The sequence below is a fragment of the Equus asinus genome, chromosome 25 (genome assembly GCF_041296235.1).
Source record: "Equus asinus isolate D_3611 breed Donkey chromosome 25, EquAss-T2T_v2, whole genome shotgun sequence".
NCBI classification, from domain to species: Eukaryota; Metazoa; Chordata; class Mammalia; order Perissodactyla; family Equidae; genus Equus; species Equus asinus.
This window is the reverse complement of record NC_091814.1, coordinates 30,446,258-30,462,727: the sequence shown is the minus strand read 5'-3', so window position 1 is coordinate 30,462,727 and position 16,470 is coordinate 30,446,258. Positions and strand designations below refer to the sequence as shown.

At 49.9% G+C, this 16,470-nt stretch overlaps 1 protein-coding gene across 1 annotated transcript in view; it reads left to right on the top strand.

Annotated features, from left to right (window-relative positions):
- PLXNA2 (plexin A2) overlaps positions 1-10,398 on the top strand; it is a 207,889-nt gene extending 197,491 nt beyond the window's left edge. Inside the window, exons 27-32 of the mRNA XM_044757632.2 lie at positions 2,683-2,782; positions 3,783-3,973; positions 5,394-5,563; positions 8,099-8,311; positions 9,009-9,159; positions 9,886-10,398. Coding sequence (XP_044613567.2) covers positions 2,683-2,782; positions 3,783-3,973; positions 5,394-5,563; positions 8,099-8,311; positions 9,009-9,159; positions 9,886-9,981 — 921 coding nt within the window. The 3' untranslated portion in view covers positions 9,982-10,398. The remainder of the gene's footprint in view (positions 1-2,682; positions 2,783-3,782; positions 3,974-5,393; positions 5,564-8,098; positions 8,312-9,008; positions 9,160-9,885) is intronic.
- Positions 10,399-16,470: the final 6,072 nt, after the last annotated feature.

Sequence of the window (16,470 nt, the reverse complement as noted above, 5' to 3'; positions counted from 1 at the left end):
CATTCTCTGTGCTGACACCCTGAGTGGACCCCTGCCGCAGAACGAGTGAGTGTGGTGTAGTGGGAAGAAAGGAGGCTCTGCGAGCTGTATTTAAACCCTGCTTCCCACTCCCTGGTGGTGTGACTGTAATCTCTCTGCACCTCGGGCTCCTCATCTGTAAAAATGGAGATAACAACCCCAACTTGTGAAGGTGGTCGGAAGGATTAGAACCAACAGGTGGGGCACCTAGGGTGTATACTTACATCTGCTGTAGCTGTATTCACTCCCTGTGGATCCCACACCCATGCCCACTTCACCTGGTGTTAATGCATCCTGTAGAACAGTTGTAATGAACTGTTAGAGCTGAAGAAGAAAGAACAAGAGAGACAGCATTATGTCCCCAAATGGTAAATTTCTCAAGGTCAGGAGTGGGGCCTTTCTTCTCTGTCTGTGATGCCCTACCACTTGTTACTGGGCTGTCCGTCCAGTGGGTCCCAATCAGAAGGATGGAATATTGTGTTCTTACAGGGCTCATCAGACAAAGCACTTGCAATTCCCCGATGTCATTTATCATTCATGTATTCATTCATTCCTCAAATATTTACTGAGCTTTACTGCGTGCGCAGTACTTCTCACACGCTCGCCCTGAGTGACAGGGGACAACAGGGATTGTTCTTCCCTTTGGGAGACAGTGATGATGATGATGCTCATAATAGCAACACTAATGCCAGTTCTTACTGAATGCTCACTGGGTGCCAGGCGGCTCTCAGCCTTTATGTGTCCTCGCTCATTTAATCCCCTCAACAAACCTAGACACGATGATTATCCCCGTTGACAAATGAGACAAGTGAGGCACCAGCGGTTAAGCAACTTTCCCAAAGCCATGGAGCTAATAAGTGGCAGAACCACGGGCAAACCCAGCCGGGCATCTTGACCACGGCTTTGCACCACCTGTTGGTGGAGAGAAAGAAATTCTGAGAACAGAGGATGAGAGAGATTTAGTGACGAGACCTCAAATTGAGTTGAACTGTGATCATTCGAGTCACCTTGTGAATCTTCCTTTGGGTGACAACAAACCATAAAGGATAACCTAATCTGTCCCTCTGGGAGGGTACACCCCCTGCTCCTGCCAGGCTTTCAAAGCATCATTTCTGGGCTGCCAGTCGCAAAAGAGTTCCTAAAAGACGGAGGTGGAGACTTCCCCCTCGGTTCCAGACCTGGTGCTGATGGTGCAAACTGCTGGCCATCCAGGGAAGTCATGGAGCAGCGTTGGCACCTGGATGTGGGCAGCACAGGGCCCTGCGGCTCTGTGCTATCAAGTCAGAGCATTGCCCTCTCTTACCTTCCCTGGAGTCAAAGGTCCTTGGAGCCCCTGCAGGAGAAAATCTGCATAATCTTAATTAACAACGAGATGTTAAAAAACTTCCCTGGCTCCCACAGATTTATGGGGAGGGTAAAATTAAATACCACTACTAAAACTGGCTATCAGGGAATCTCGTTAGCGCTAATGTTCATTTATAGTTTGACTTCCCCACATTTAATTCTTTTTTGGTGGGAGAGAGGGACTGACAATTTAAGACCCAGAAAGATGGTTTTACGACTGGTACAGCTATAAATCAAACTTATAAAGTTCATAAAAATTGTTAAAATAAAAAATGGTTTAATAGGAATGTTTTATGGCCCATAACATTATTATAGCTGTTTTATTCCCTCTGCGTTAGGGGTTTAATTGGATCGCCACAATTCTGGGGATTCTCCATTTTTATTGGATAGAGGGTAATCTTAAATCAAAATAGCCCCAAATGTCTTCAATATGGCTCCTCATTTCTCAGCTGTCTCCCTCCAGGCTGGGTGCTGGGCACCCTCACGGAGAACAGAGCAAGACACCAACTTTCTCTCTGACTCCCCAGGAGCAGCTGCTTTTTTGGTGAAACTCCCAGGTGGCCTGGGCATTCTAGGACCCAAGCCAGAAAGAAATCAGAACCAACAGGGAAAGTGGGCTTCAGACCAGTGTGACTTGAAGTAAAATCCAAAATTAGGATATAATGAGGTGAACATGTGCCCTCGAGCCTGACAGACCTGGCTTCAAATATTGGCTGCACCGCGCATTAATTGTGTGACCTTGCAGATGTTGCTTAGATTCTCAATGCTTCAATGTCCTCGTCTGTAAAATGGGAATAATTATACTTAACTCAGAAGGTTGAGGGGAGTCTGGGTCTAGCCAGCGCTGTCCAATAGAAATATAATGCAAAAACCACAGGTGTAGTTTTAAATTTTTGCTAGCCACATTTAAAAGTAAAAATAAACCAATGAAATTAGTGTTGAGAACATATTTTATTTAACCCAATTGACCTAAAATAACATTTCAACGTGTAATCAATATAAAAATTATTAATGAGATAGTTTGTATTAGTTTTACTCGTGCTAAGTCATCGAAACCCAGTGTATATCATACATTTATAGTACATCTCCGCTCAGACACTTACTGTGCATCTCAATTCGGACTCACTGAATTTCAAGTGCTCAGTAGCCATAGGTAGTGAGTAGCTACCATGCTAGATAGCAGGAATTTCTATTCCTAGTATTCCTGAATAACTTGTGCTCTACCCCACACCTGTTCCATAACCTTCTAGAAGTACTTGACTATTCAATTTCCCAAGACACCTACATTCACCCACACTGTCCCTTTCACATCCTTCTCAGGTGTCAGACAGATCGGTGGTGGCTCTGGTCCCCAAACAGACCTCCTCTTACAACATCCCTGCCTCTGCCAGCATCTCCCGGACGTCCATCAGCAGATACGGTGAGGACCAGGAAGGTAATCTGGACCACTCAGAGGGGAGTCTTCTGTGACCTACTGTGGACACCTCACCATCCCCTTCTCATAGCAGGAAGCCCTTGCAGCTGCTGCCGGCCTCCAGTCAAAAGCCTTTGCTCATTTGTTTTCCTTCCTCCCTCATCCAGTCCTTCCCAGAGCAGCCAGTCTCCTCAGAGCTGTGGGCACAGGTGGCACCATGTGCCCTTCCTTTGATAGCCTAGGCCTGCTGAAGGAGTTTGAGGGGCCCAGAAGCAGGGAGGCACTGAATGAGAGGTTCATATATCCCGCTCCCAGTTCATGCATATTGTCCGGGCTGCATTATGAATAGTGCCCCCCCCTTTTACTCTCAAAAGTGTCCCAGTTTGAGCAATAAATTGGCCAGCCTAGCCTGTCCACCCCTGAGGAGTGCTAGCGCCCCCAGTGCCTTCTGGGCAATGAGGTGCGGTGCTTCACTCTCCCTTATTCCATTTTCTCTGGTTTTGCGTGTGCACTAAGGCTTTGGGCTGTCCAGCTAAAGGACACCTCAGGACTGAGGCCAGCAGCTCCAAAAAGGCCTTGGCAATTCCATATTCTAGGCTCCAAGTAAGAAGGGACCAATTAACTCACAAGAGGAGCATTGCAACTCCACAGCTCCTTAGTATCCGGATTTTTATCAAAGCCCCTATGAAAATATCTGGTTGACACTGTACCTGTTCATTATTCTTTGCAGGAAGCATCAGAGGAGGAGAGACTCCCAAATTCCTGAGGGTCTCTCCAGCTCACAGAATTTCTAAATCCTCTTTTTATAAAGAGGTTTCAGACTGTCCTCATGCTAACCAAGGATCCCTAAAATAACCCACCAAATATGAGGTCCTAGGGTCCCCTTCCAATTGAAACTGGTTTATTCTGAGTGAATGCAGCAGGCGGGCAGGGATTCTAGCAGGATTTACAAGCAAGGATGATGAAATCAGTCGCTTACAAGCCTCCACTGCCCCCTTCTCCTCAGACTCCTCCTTCAGGTACACAGGCAGTCCTGACAGCCTACGGTCCCGGGCACCCATGATCACCCCAGACCTGGAGAGTGGGGTCAAGGTGTGGCATCTGGTGAAGAACCACGACCATGGGGACCAGAAGGAGGGTGACCGGGGCAGCAAGATGGTGTCCGAGATCTACCTGACCCGGCTCCTGGCCACCAAGGTAACTTCTGCTCTGCCTAGCCCAGGGAGGGTATGTCCCACCCCCTACAGCACAGGGAGGAGGTCATGGAATCTGTCCTTGAAGGGGACCCATTCGGACAAGTAGGTCCAGGTCCTGGGATGGGCTTTCCAGGGGATCAGGCCACCGCTGTTCTCTACCCTCTGGCAAAAGTCACTATGATATCATTGCTTCTGGCTCACTCCTCAAGAGCACCGTTACTCTTCAGAGGAGCGGCTCTCTCACCTCTGGGCCCCGGACCCTTTGGGAAGATATTGGGGTTTTCTTATTGATGTTAGCTAGAGAGATACGCCATCCTCCTCCATCACTGCCTTTTCTACCCACTTTCTGACAATGGGAGGGAAAGCACAAAGGCCCGGTCCTGCTAATAATCCAAGAGAAGGCTCCCTCTTCCCCTTCCCATCCCATCTATCCCAACACTGATGGAAGTGAGGCAGCCGCAGTGCTGGAAGCTGCGATCTAAAGCTGGCTTCCAGCTTCCCTAGCAGATCACAAATATGCCTATAAGTATGACGACCACACAGCCCACATTTGCCAGGCCAGGCCAGATTTCAAATACTCTCCCCACTGACCCCACAAAAATGCCACTGAAATTCTAATACAGTGGCATCCAGATTCCAGCTCCCAGACATTCTCCCAAAAGTGGCACAGAAATACACACATCAGACCACGTGTCTCACATTTTGCTTTGCCTAATATGCTAATAAGAGATTAACAAAGAGACACCAGAAAAGGTTAGACATATTCCTGACTTTCAGAGGTGTTCCTTGAACCTGTAAACTATGGGACCCAGGCCCAGCCTTGTCCCTGCCCCTGAGACCCTCCAAGGCCCTGTGGGTAAGGGCTGTGCCTGGGTGTTCTTGGATCTGGACCCCTCACCCACAGCACCCACTCCAGACATCACTTATCCCAGGCTACTAATATTGTAAGCCTTTTCACGCCTTCCTGTCACACCTCCGCAGTCCTGCTAGGCTCTCGCCAGGAGGCTCCCAGTCCCCCCACCTTGTTCTTCAGACACCCTCTTGTACCAGCCTGCCCTCTCCACTCGTGATGGGAAGCCTGGACTTGGAGCACTCGCCATCTTCCTATCAGACACCCTGCACCCACACCTGCCTGGGAGGGACAGAAGCATAAATGTGGCATGTGGCTGCAGTTCGGAGGAGAGATTCTTCCCAGGAATCTGCAGCCTATTCAGCTCCCCCCACACTCCCCCAACACCCCAACAGTCCCCTCCCCACCCCCACCCCCACCGCACCGTCTGTACAGCCTGGCATCGCAGAGAAATTTCCAAGGCAGGATCGGTCCAAGGCACCATCTGGTCTGCCCGTCTGCTGCCTGCCGCCCGCCCCCCGCCCCCAGCCTCCCCCACTCTCCGCCTCATACTCTCGCACTACCCCCCCAGGGCACCCTGCAGAAGTTCGTGGACGACTTGTTTGAGACCTTGTTCAGCACTGTGCACCGGGGCAGCGCTCTCCCCCTGGCCATCAAGTACATGTTTGATTTCCTGGATGAGCAGGCAGACAGACACAGCATCCACGACACAGATGTGCGGCACACCTGGAAAAGCAACTGGTAACTCCCTGGGGAGCCCCGGGAGAGCTGCAGCCTGGAGAGGCCACAAGCTGTGGGGGTGGGGACCAGCAGGGACCAGGGAGATGGGGAGCCTGTTCTCTGCTGTGGCTGGGCAATCCGAGGCTCCTAGGACAAATAGTGCACATATGCTCTGCAGAGCCAACATGGTCCCCAGGCTGCCGGTGCCAAGTGGGGCCTGTCTGACTTAGGGCCCAGCCCCAGGATGCACGCTTGAGCTCTGCCCTTTCAGGTTGAGACCCTTCCCCAGGAAGCATCTCCTCCCAAACTCTGAGACCTCTGGTTCTCAGGAAAGGGATTTGGGGGAACCCACACAAAGAGCCACATTTGAAACCCAGCAGCAGAGCTTCAAAGCCAGGCAGTGCCGGCATTCTGAGCAGGACAGAATCGAAGATACTTCCTGAGAAGGGGAAGCCCTGAGTTAAAGTTAGACCCCTGGGGATGTTGGCCAGTGCTGGCGAGAGAGCTCACACCTGCTGTAGACTTGAGCCAACTGTCATTGCAAACTTGATCCCTTTAGGCCAAGTTATTACCCCGAGGGCTGTGGCTGTCAGGAAGCCAGGCAGGATGTCCCACAGGCATGACTCTTCCGTAAGGGAACCTCCAGAGCCAGACCCAGCAGTGGGAGAAGCAGCTCCCACAGGCCCCTGGCAAAACCCATCTCTCCTGGGTTTTGAACCTGGACCACAGACCAAGCTAAGGACTGGCTTCCAGGTCAAACAGGGCCTGACCAAGAACCAGAGTCAAAACCCTTCCTTCAGGAAAGAGCACAGTGAGGGGAGAGAGGAGGTCCAGGCATTTGGGCTGGGCACGCAGCCCACACAGCTGTCTGGAGTCAGCGATCTCTTCAGAAAACAGAGCCGACACAGATGGTCCCCGGCTGTTATTTGGGAATCAAAAGTCCTAGCAACCAGCAAAACACTTTGGAAAAACCCAACCCCAACCCCAAATATTCCTTCCTTCTCCGGGGTGTTGTGGTTGCTGGGGCCTCTGAGTCTGCAGCTTTGATCACAGTGGAGTGAAATGGAGAGACTCTGGTGGTCGTGGGGTGAGGAGCCCACAGTGCTCTTCACTGGGGCAAGCCTTTCATCTGCATTCCATGGGCAGGGCCATGGCTGTCTCCTTCACTTTGGAGGATTCCCCAGTCCAGCACTGGAAGTGGCCAATTTCAGGGAAATCAAGAGAAAGTTCTAGATGATCCCCATCTCTGTGCCTTCTGTTACTGGCGAGGCCCAAGTCGTAGAAATGTCCTACACCGGAGCCGTGGTGGGGAGAGTCTTGTTATCCAGACCTCAAATAGCTGATGTCCAAGGAGAGAATATTAGAAGCTTGCCAAAGCTGCCGAAGGAAGGGGAGGGTGGAAGAGATGAGTCACCTCTCAGCGAGGCAGCACCTCCCCTGTGACAGGAAAGCGAGCGATCCTGCTGTACTTTGAAAGATCAGCGGAAATCATAATGCAAGGGCTTAGAGGGGGTAAAGCTGATGTTTCCCAAGACTTGGCATGAATGAGGGCTTTGGGAAAGTTTGGGGTCCTTGAGAGTCAAGAGAAGATGAAGAAGGGGAGAGGAGGGGAAGGCTGGATTGCTGGAACACCATCCATCTCAGGCCAGAAGGACAAGTGAGGTGACAGAGCTCACTCCACAGAGGGGCCCGAAGAGTTAAGGCCCTGCAGGCAGCTGGAGGAGAAGGCAGAGTTGGAAAAAGCAGCAGAAACAGCAGCTGTTCTGATTTTGAAGGGGAGTAAATGGGCTTATCCTCTTTATGGCCTAAGGAGCAGAGAAAACGCATTCTCCGATTATAAATTCCCGAGTTGCAGAAGGAACTCTCCTAACGACTGATCAGTTCCTCTTGGGGTGGGAAAAACTCCGGGCCACAGTGAGTCATTCCCAGCTTGCCAACAATGACCTCCTCTTCTCCATCTGCCCCTGCCCAGATACAAGAAGGCCCTGGGGAGAGTCATGAAAGAACTGCCCCCAGGGGAGCCCATTCCTCAGCCCAGCCAGACCAGGGCAGCCCTGGGAAGCAGCTCGGGCAGCCGGGCTGGGCGGAGAGCACAGGTGGTGCCCTTTGTGCCCACTCTGAGGCAGTGCCTGGGGCTGCCCGAGGCGTCCTTCCGGACAATGGCCATGGGCACGGTGCAGGAACTCTAGGAGCCTGGTGGCTTTGTTTGAAGCTTGAGAAATTGTGCAGTCCTCCATGTTTGGGCTTCCCTGGGGACATGGAGGCCTTTGGAAAAGACCGCTGGGAGGGAACAGAACCCACCACGCCCACCCCTCAGTTATTAGAGAACAGGGTCAGGCCCCCTCAGGGTACAATGGCCCCTCTCCTTTTCTCCCAGTGTCAGGAACAGCTTAGCCTAAATTAGCGTCCTGGCTGGACCAGTCTTCTGTGATTTCATCCCCTTGCCCTCTGGAGAGGGAATTTTGCATCTGGCAGGGAGGGGGAGGAATATTAGGGGACAGCATCAGGGGCATGGCTGAGTGCAGCCCTCGGGGTCTGCTCTGCCTTTTCCTACAGCCTCCCTCTGCGCTTCTGGGTGAACGTGATCAAGAACCCCCAGTTCGTTTTTGACATCCACAAGGGCAGCATCACGGATGCCTGCCTCTCCGTGGTGGCCCAGACCTTCATGGACTCATGCTCAACGTCAGAGCACCGGCTGGGCAAGGACTCCCCCTCCAATAAGCTGCTCTATGCCAAGGACATCCCCAGCTACAAGAGCTGGGTGGAGAGGTCAGTAGCATCCTCCGGACAGGCCCCATGCCCCTGTCTGCCTACTCCATTCCCCGCCTGTGGGTTTCGCTGACCGAGGACTCAATACTGTGTTTGTGGTACCTTCAGGACCTCATGCTCCCCTCCTTCTTCCTTGTCTAAACCTCCCTCCTGAGGGAGGAAGGGAAACTTTATACCCTTGGAAGTCATATCATTATCATTCTAATTACTGTTTATTGAGGACCTGCTAAGCACCCAACACTGGGATAAAGATTTCATATGTATCATCTCATTAAAATATCCAACAAAATTGTGAAGTAGGTATTATTATCATCCCCGTTTTACTGATGAGGAAACTGCAGCACAGAGAGGCTATGTGACTTGCCCAAGGTCATGCAGCTAGCAGGTAACAGAGCTGGGATTTGAATACAAGGAGTCTTGTCAGAGTCTGGGCTTTTTAACCATCCTGGGGGGTCACTGCAGCTGGGAGCTCAAAGCTAGATTCAATCTCCTCAAGAAACTCTGGCTTTGGGGAATGCCAGTCTCCAGGCCCTAACCTCAGCTTGAGGCAGGAGGCCAGAGGAAGCCACATCAGAAGAGAAATGGGGAGGCAGGAGCACTTGGGGACACTCTGTGCTCTTGAGGGGCCTGAGGCCAGGGTAGGTATAGACAACTGTTTGCCGAGTCCCCATCAAGGAGCCTGTCCTCTCTACGGCAGATACTACGCAGACATCGCCAAGCTCCCCGCCATCAGTGACCAGGACATGAACGCCTACCTCGCTGAGCAGTCCCGCCTGCATGCTGTGGAGTTCAACATGCTGAGTGCCCTCAATGAGATCTACTCCTATGTCAGCAAGTATAGCGAAGAGGTAAGACAGGGCCCTCAAAGAGACGGAAACCAACATGCGGCAGGCAAGGCAGTTAAACAGAAGGCCTGGCTCCGTCCTCAAATAGTAGCAATAGAGGGTGATTTGGCAAATACTCATGGAGTCAAAAACCCATGAGTTCAAAAGTCGTTACCATTCCTTGAGAAGGCAGCCTGCCCTCTCCTGATTCATTGAACGCTTTCTTATACATTTCATTGTCTTTCACTCATTGTTAACACAATAAATAACACTTTTAACAACATAATTGTTTTTCAGTTCAAAGTGTTGTATGATTAATTTCACTCTTTACTAAACAATGAATCAGGCTATTCTTTGCACTTGGGCAGATCCTGTCAGTTACATTTCTGATAGACAGGTGGACCTTCCCATGCATAGAGGTTGAATAGGACAGCTTCAGAGAAGTCACAAGTTGTGCATTAGCATTGGACCTGAAAGTAGTATTCCTGATAATAATAGTAATAGCTAACACTTACATAGCACTTCCTATATGCCAAATATTGTTTTAAATACTTTAGATATATACATACATATATATACATACACACATACATATTACATGTGCATACATATATATTCAATAATCATTTACATTATTTCAAGTTATGTTCATTAGGGTGGAATGGAAAGGTAGAAGGATGAAGGATTTGGAAAACGGCATCTTCCGTACTGAGTCCTGAAGTCTTCCCCTGCTTTGTGTTCGTCCCTCAGCTCATCGGGGCGCTAGAGCAGGACGAGCAGGCCCGGCGACAGCGGCTGGCGTACAAGGTGGAACAGCTCATAAACGCCATGTCCATTGAGAGCTGAGAGATGGAGCCTCAAGTTCCTGGGAAGAGGGACCCGTGAGAGCTGTCACACCGGGAGTCTCAGAAGGAAGGACAAGTGACGGGGATCAGCCCCCAGAGCTTGCTGTCCCCTGAGACCCCATGCCGGGGAGAGGGGAGGGCCCCTCTCCCCACGCCAGCCAAGTTTCGTCACAGCCGGTTCCTGCAGGGAGAGTCCATGCGCGTCATCCATCCACAGCGAGAACGAGAGAGAAGCAGGCGCGGAGAAGGTGGTTCTTCAAGCTGAGAGGCACGAGCGGGGCCAGTTCTGCCTCTGTGACTGCTGCTTTGCATGAAAACTCATTTGATGTATATTGGGGAAATAATGAGAACTTTATTTAATTTTTTTTAAGAAAAAGGAAAACCAGAAATAAAACAAAGCAAAAAGCTGCCCTGTTAATCCCGTCCAACTTTTGTTGAATTCTGATTTCTGCCCCCCTTCCTTCTTTCTTCCCCTTCGTCCCTCTTTCCTCCCGTAACTCCTGTTTCCAAATGTCAGGAAAAAGCCTACAAAGAGATGCTGAGAGAAACTGGAGCGAAAAGGCTTGTTTCCTTTCCCTTGAAATTAAAAACAAAAGGAAAGAAAATGAGGAGAAGAAGAATGAGCACAAGTTCACACCAAACACTTCGCAAAAATAGAGGCCAGTAAAACCTGGAATTATCCCAGCAGCCGGAAGAACATGGAAACTGAAGAACTTTGCACAAATTGCAAAGCCATCGAGTGGCTCAACCTGGCTGACTGGCACTTGAGCTTTACATACCACACACCTGTATATTCTCATCTCTTGAGAGGAGATAATGTGTCTATAGAATACCAATGCTTTTTGCTACTGTTTTTTTGTTTTGTTTTGTTTTATTTAATCCCAAACCTCAACAAATGACAAACTGATCTTTGGTACTTTTCCTTTTGGTTTCCCTAAAGTTACTCCCAGAAGTGGGGAGAGGTGGGCCTCTCCCAGACCAGACACCTGGCCTTCCTGAGGACATTGGGCAGCTCTGCCTTATGTCAGTCACTGTCATAGACCAGGCACCCTGGGGAAAGGGCCTGGAATTGTGTGGCCCAGGCCTCTGGGAGGTTCCATTTGGGAGTTGATTTAGGGACATGGGTGTTTGGCTGTGGATTCCACTCCAATCCTCCAGTGGTTTCTTGCAATTAAAGAGAGAGCAAAATCAAACCCTGTTTACAGCAAGCAATACTTGAAGAGGATAGGTTAAAGACACTGCAGTATTTATTGTTATGCTTTCTCTCTTGTTCTCTCATGCCGGGAGAGGGGAGACAACCCTTCGGTCAGATGTGGAAGCTCCTGATCGTCTGAGCACTTCCCTCAGTCGATATGACTGTAGCATCCCCATGTTACTGTCTTCTGCCTCTCTTTCTGCCTCTCATGTCCTTATGAGTTTGAAGGACAAATGGTGGCTTCTCACTGGGCTCCTTTCCTTCTCTCTCTCTCCTGCTGACACCTAAAACCATGGATGACCAACTCTCCTGAGGGTAGTTTCCAAACAAAGAGACCAAAGCTCCATGCCCTGGTCCTGAGACCCCATGGAAGCCACTGGAAGTCATCCAAAGGAAGGCGACTGTTGGCACAGGACCTTGGTGACCGGGACAGCCATCAGAGTTTTCAGGCCTCCCATGCTGGCAAGGATCCAAGCAGCCAGCTCCAACTTCTCTGCAAGCAGCATGGGAGTGAGGAGAAGGACAAGAGGAAGGCGAAGGGAGGAGGCAGGAGGGGACCAACTTCCCCTTCCCACCTTCTACTTTCAAAGGGGCTGCAATGCTGGGAAACCGGACCAGCCATTCCCGGAGAGACCAGACCAGGGTCATTTCCTCTATAATTAACTCTGGGCCCCAGCTTCTCTGTGCCCTGGTTTACCTCCAAGCAATTCCAATTTCCAAAGGCTCTGCAGACCACATTGCATTCCCAGGAAAGGACTGGGGGAGGGGGAGTGCTGAGGGCTGGCTTCCATCCCTGGCGTGTGGCTTTGGGTCGCTGTGCTAACCACACAGCAGACATCGCCTGGTCTCTTCAGTTCCAGTTTCTTGCCTGAATGCAGCTGACAAATGGGAAGAGAAAAGCATTCAGCAAAATACTCAGGAAACTCGCTGTTTTCATTAGAATTCACAACCAGCCATGCCAAGGCCACTTTCTTCTGATAATCCACTTCTGTTCAAGTTTCTCTGGGCCCTATTAATAGCCTGAAAGAAATACTAATGACTGGCCTTCTACACTAAGCCAAAGTGTCTGCTCTTCCTAGCACCCAAAGCTTATCAGCTCAGAGCCCACAGTTTATGGAGATGAAAGGAGAGGAGATACGGGCAAGAGGAATGTGAGCAGGGGACTTTGTGCCACCCACAAAAAATTCCAGCCCACCTCATTTTACTTCTGAGCATCTGAATGAAGATGCCTCACACTGGCATCCAGGGCCTTGCTCCACCAAGAAGTAAAAGGAAGTTAGACATCTCAGCTGCATCTTAACCAACCCTTACCTCTATGCATCTATCCGGGCGTTTCTCAGCACCTACTTTTGGTGACCATTCACTGCCCCTGGGGATGCTTCCTGGAAGGTTTTGGGGGAGTGTGGAGAATGATGGGGGTATTGCCAACTGAAGTGGAGAGGAGAGGAGCCAGAGCTGGCATGAGTGGCTTGGCCACATTTCTCAAGATTCCATGAGAGAGTTGGGGAACATGGGCTGGCAAAGGAAGTGGCACAGGGGCATCCCTAAGGAAGGAATTAAGACAAAAGAAAACTCAACTGGACTTAAGCCAGGCCATGAGGGTGAAAGGTTATAGAGCCTTGTCCCCTTTCTGGCTTCCCACCTGTCCCTCCTCTACCACCGCTTGACTTTAGGTCACCAAGAGCCAATGGAGTCCATGCCCTGTGGAATGGGGAGGAGAGAGAGTTGGTCGGCCTCTCTCCTCACTATTATCCAATTTGAAGATATTTTGACCTTGTATAAGGAATAAGTATCAAAGTCAGCCCCTCCCCCACACAAAGCCATCTGTCTTGGAGGGAGGAAGGAAGGGAAGTCTCTCTCGAAAGTCAATCCAGCTTTGCTTTGTTTCGTTGATCTGCACAAGAGACAATTCTCTGGAAAAGGAAAAGGACCCCAGAATGTGCTTGGCAAGACAGAAAGTGCTAATGGACAAGATGGAAATAGACCAGATGTCCATCCTGGTGGAGCAAGTCCCTCCAGCTGGCACCTGCTGCTGCCTCCTGCCCTCAGCATGGGTTCAGGGACGTCTGTGCTCGCTCTCCTACTTCTCCCCACAGTGCATCTCTCAAAACCATTTCTGATCCACCACTGGCAGAGAGCTCCCCCTCCTTTGCAGAGTTCAGTCATTAAAAGCATGAACTAGCTGTTAACGTCACGGGAGGGAGAGAACTATTTCCTACGTTCATTCATTTGGGGAACCTTCTGGAGCAGCAACTGTTTGCTAGGGACAGCTCTAGGTGCTGAGAAACAGCAATGAACAAGACCAAGAAGGTCCTGCTTCTAGCAAGTTTAATTCTTCAGGTTGCTGGTTCCTGAAAGCAACTTCCCAGGCACAGTTTTCCTCCCTGACCCGCAGAGGGCACGAGTTTTGTAGGGGCCGGAAGAAGGAAGAAGGCCAGACACACAGTTGCCTTACCTTATTCTGGGGACATTCCTCCAGCAATGAGAGCTTCTCTCGTTTCCACTGCCCCCATCTCTTCTGAGGGCACTCCCCTGCTGCGTGAGCTCCTGACCTTCCTTCAATTCCGCCAAATGAGGACAAGAAATAGCAGTCAAGGCCTCTGGCCCTGCCAAGCTTGAAGCAGAAGTAATGGATGGATGTGCTGGACTAAAAATGGTCTGGGCAGAACAAATAGAAGACGTGTGAAAGGCTCTGGCTGATAAATCTCCAGGTGCACTCCATTGCCACACCTGCCCCCATCAACCTGCAGTCGGTAAATACTGAACCGGCAGCCGCTCTCGGGGAGGCTTTTTCCCAGCCACATTGTGTCATAGGTGAGGTCCCTGGGGGCTGGCCATGGACAGGAAAGATCCGAGACTCGGGGGACTCTGTGGGTGAGAAAATGCAAAGCAACCTCGTAGACATGGGGCTGTGGGAGCGGATCCCATGGGGAGACTTGAGAGATGAAGTTCAGGCCCACTGATGCCTTGTCTCAGGAACAGGCTTTGAGAAAATGACGGCATCCTCTTCATAACTCCAAAGTCTGTCTTCCCTGTCGCTTTCCTTTCTCCTGGTTTCCCCAAAGAGTGAAGTTGTAGCATCTGGGGCTCAGCAATGCCCATGGATGAAAGATAAATTTTCACTCTTGGTATTAGGGAGGTCCTGGGAGATGATCAAGACCACTGCTTGTCAGACAGGGCCTCAGCCCAACCAGGAAACGGGAGATTCTCAGCCTTTCCTGGACACTCCTATCCTGTTCTCCTCACCTTAAAGGGGCTCTACCTTCAGACCGGGCTCCATCCTTCCTGCCACGCATCCTGTTTCTCCTGTCCTAGCCTCAAGGAAGATGGGAGGCATCTTCTGGATTTCAGTCATGGCCCTGACTTTGGCTTTATTTGCCCTCCTTATTGGGATTACAGGTGAAGAACGTAATGGAAAATAGTGCCCCCCAATCAGAGCAGATGTTCTTGAGTGTGTTGGGGAGAAAGGGAGAAGCTCTTTATACTGTAAGACTAGGGACCTTGAGCCCAGCTGCCTCTCCCCCCAACCTCTCCTACCCGAACCCACTCTTCTTGACACACTGGAATCTCTATTATACATATATATATTTTTAAGAAAATGCAATGATAGTTGTCTGGTTTTGTTGTTTTTACAGGTGTTGTGGAATAAAAATTGTAAGAAAATTAAGTATTTAAAAGGTTCCAATAGAACGGGGTTTTTTTGTTATTCTAATATATTATTGTGTACCTATTGTAAATATGAAACACTCCTATTTTGCAAGCCAAGGACACAATTTGTACTGTTGTTATATATAAATAAAGTTTACTGGATAAAAAAATCTTAAATCTTCAAATCAATCTGGTTGGTCAGCAGCACAGATGCAGAATAACATTTCAGGGGCATATTTAAGAAGCAGGGTACTCACAGGAAGATGAACTAAGTTGTTTGGAGGGACTTCCAGAATTCTCTCTGGAGCCGGAGCTTATTAATGTCCAGCCATTATCATCAACAGACACACACACACACACGCACTCGCATGCCTACTCTGCCCTGGCTTGTACCAGTAGGTGAACACTGCCCCCTAGCCTCAAGACCCCAGAATATAGCTTTTCTCCAACAGGAGGCTGATAGTGCAAAGATGCTTGGGTTGAGGCCCTTTCCCAGGGTGAATGAGGTCTCAGAAGAATAAGGAGATCCACCCCCAGCCCTCCCTGAATGTTACATTCATTTGTACAAAACATTTATTAAGCATCTACCATAGTCTGGCACGTGGTCTGTCCTGGGGTATAAAATAATAAATGAGAAAGGCGTGATTCTTGTTGTCATCAAAATCATAAGGGGAAAATCAGAAGGATTCTGAAAAAGGAATGTCTCAGCATGCCATGGGAAGGGGTTTTTGTTGTTTTTCTTTTATTTTCAGCTGAGGGATTAAGGGTGAATCAAGGGAAAGATGCCAGATAGTCTGTGCTTTTAGGGCGGCATGGGGGAGTGGGCGGGGGCTCTGGCCTAGGGGTACTGGCTGTTGGGCTGACTTGGAGTCCAGAGGCCATGAGACTTAGAGGGAGGGAATTGATTGATCTGAGAACATCATGCACCCCCCCACTTCTGTACTTCCATTTTTCTATATACTTTTTTTCTCGTATCCCAAAGTGTGTGGGTCACATTTCCACTCTCAGGTGGTAAAAGGAGTAGATGAGAACAAGTCAAGAACCTGTCCATCTGACGTCACTGAGTGTGCCAGGAAATTGCTGATCACTCCCTTCATGATAATGAAGTCAGACTCGTTTTCTGGGCCTTCAGCCTTGTACCCAGCAGTAAGAGAAGAGAAGAGTAGAGGCTTCTGAAGGATGAGCTGCAGCCCTTGCCCTTGGAAAGGCTCCAGTCGGATTGGGGAAAAAGTCCCTGCCTTCAGGGTGCCTCCAGGCCGACAGGGGAGACACAGACCCCGCTCTCAAGGACAGCTCAGTCTTATATGGACGGCCAGCACATGTAAGAATGGGGCCTCGAGTCAAAAAACAAATCATGTAAACAAGTGCATGTTGCTAAATATAGTGTGTGCTAGAGTTGTCGAATTATCATAGAGTCAAAGAGACCATTCCTGTGAAGGTTTTTCAGTCCCTACTTCGCAGCCTCTGAGTTTATGGTGTTTGTGCACACACACACACACACACACACGTGCACACATACTGTTCCCTGAGAGGCTGGAAAGATGCAAATACTGGTCCTGAGGGTGGAAAAAGTGCAAACACAACACCCTGAAGAGCCGGGGAAGAGCACGTTGCTGTGGCCCGTATGAGCACCGTTTAATTAGTGCA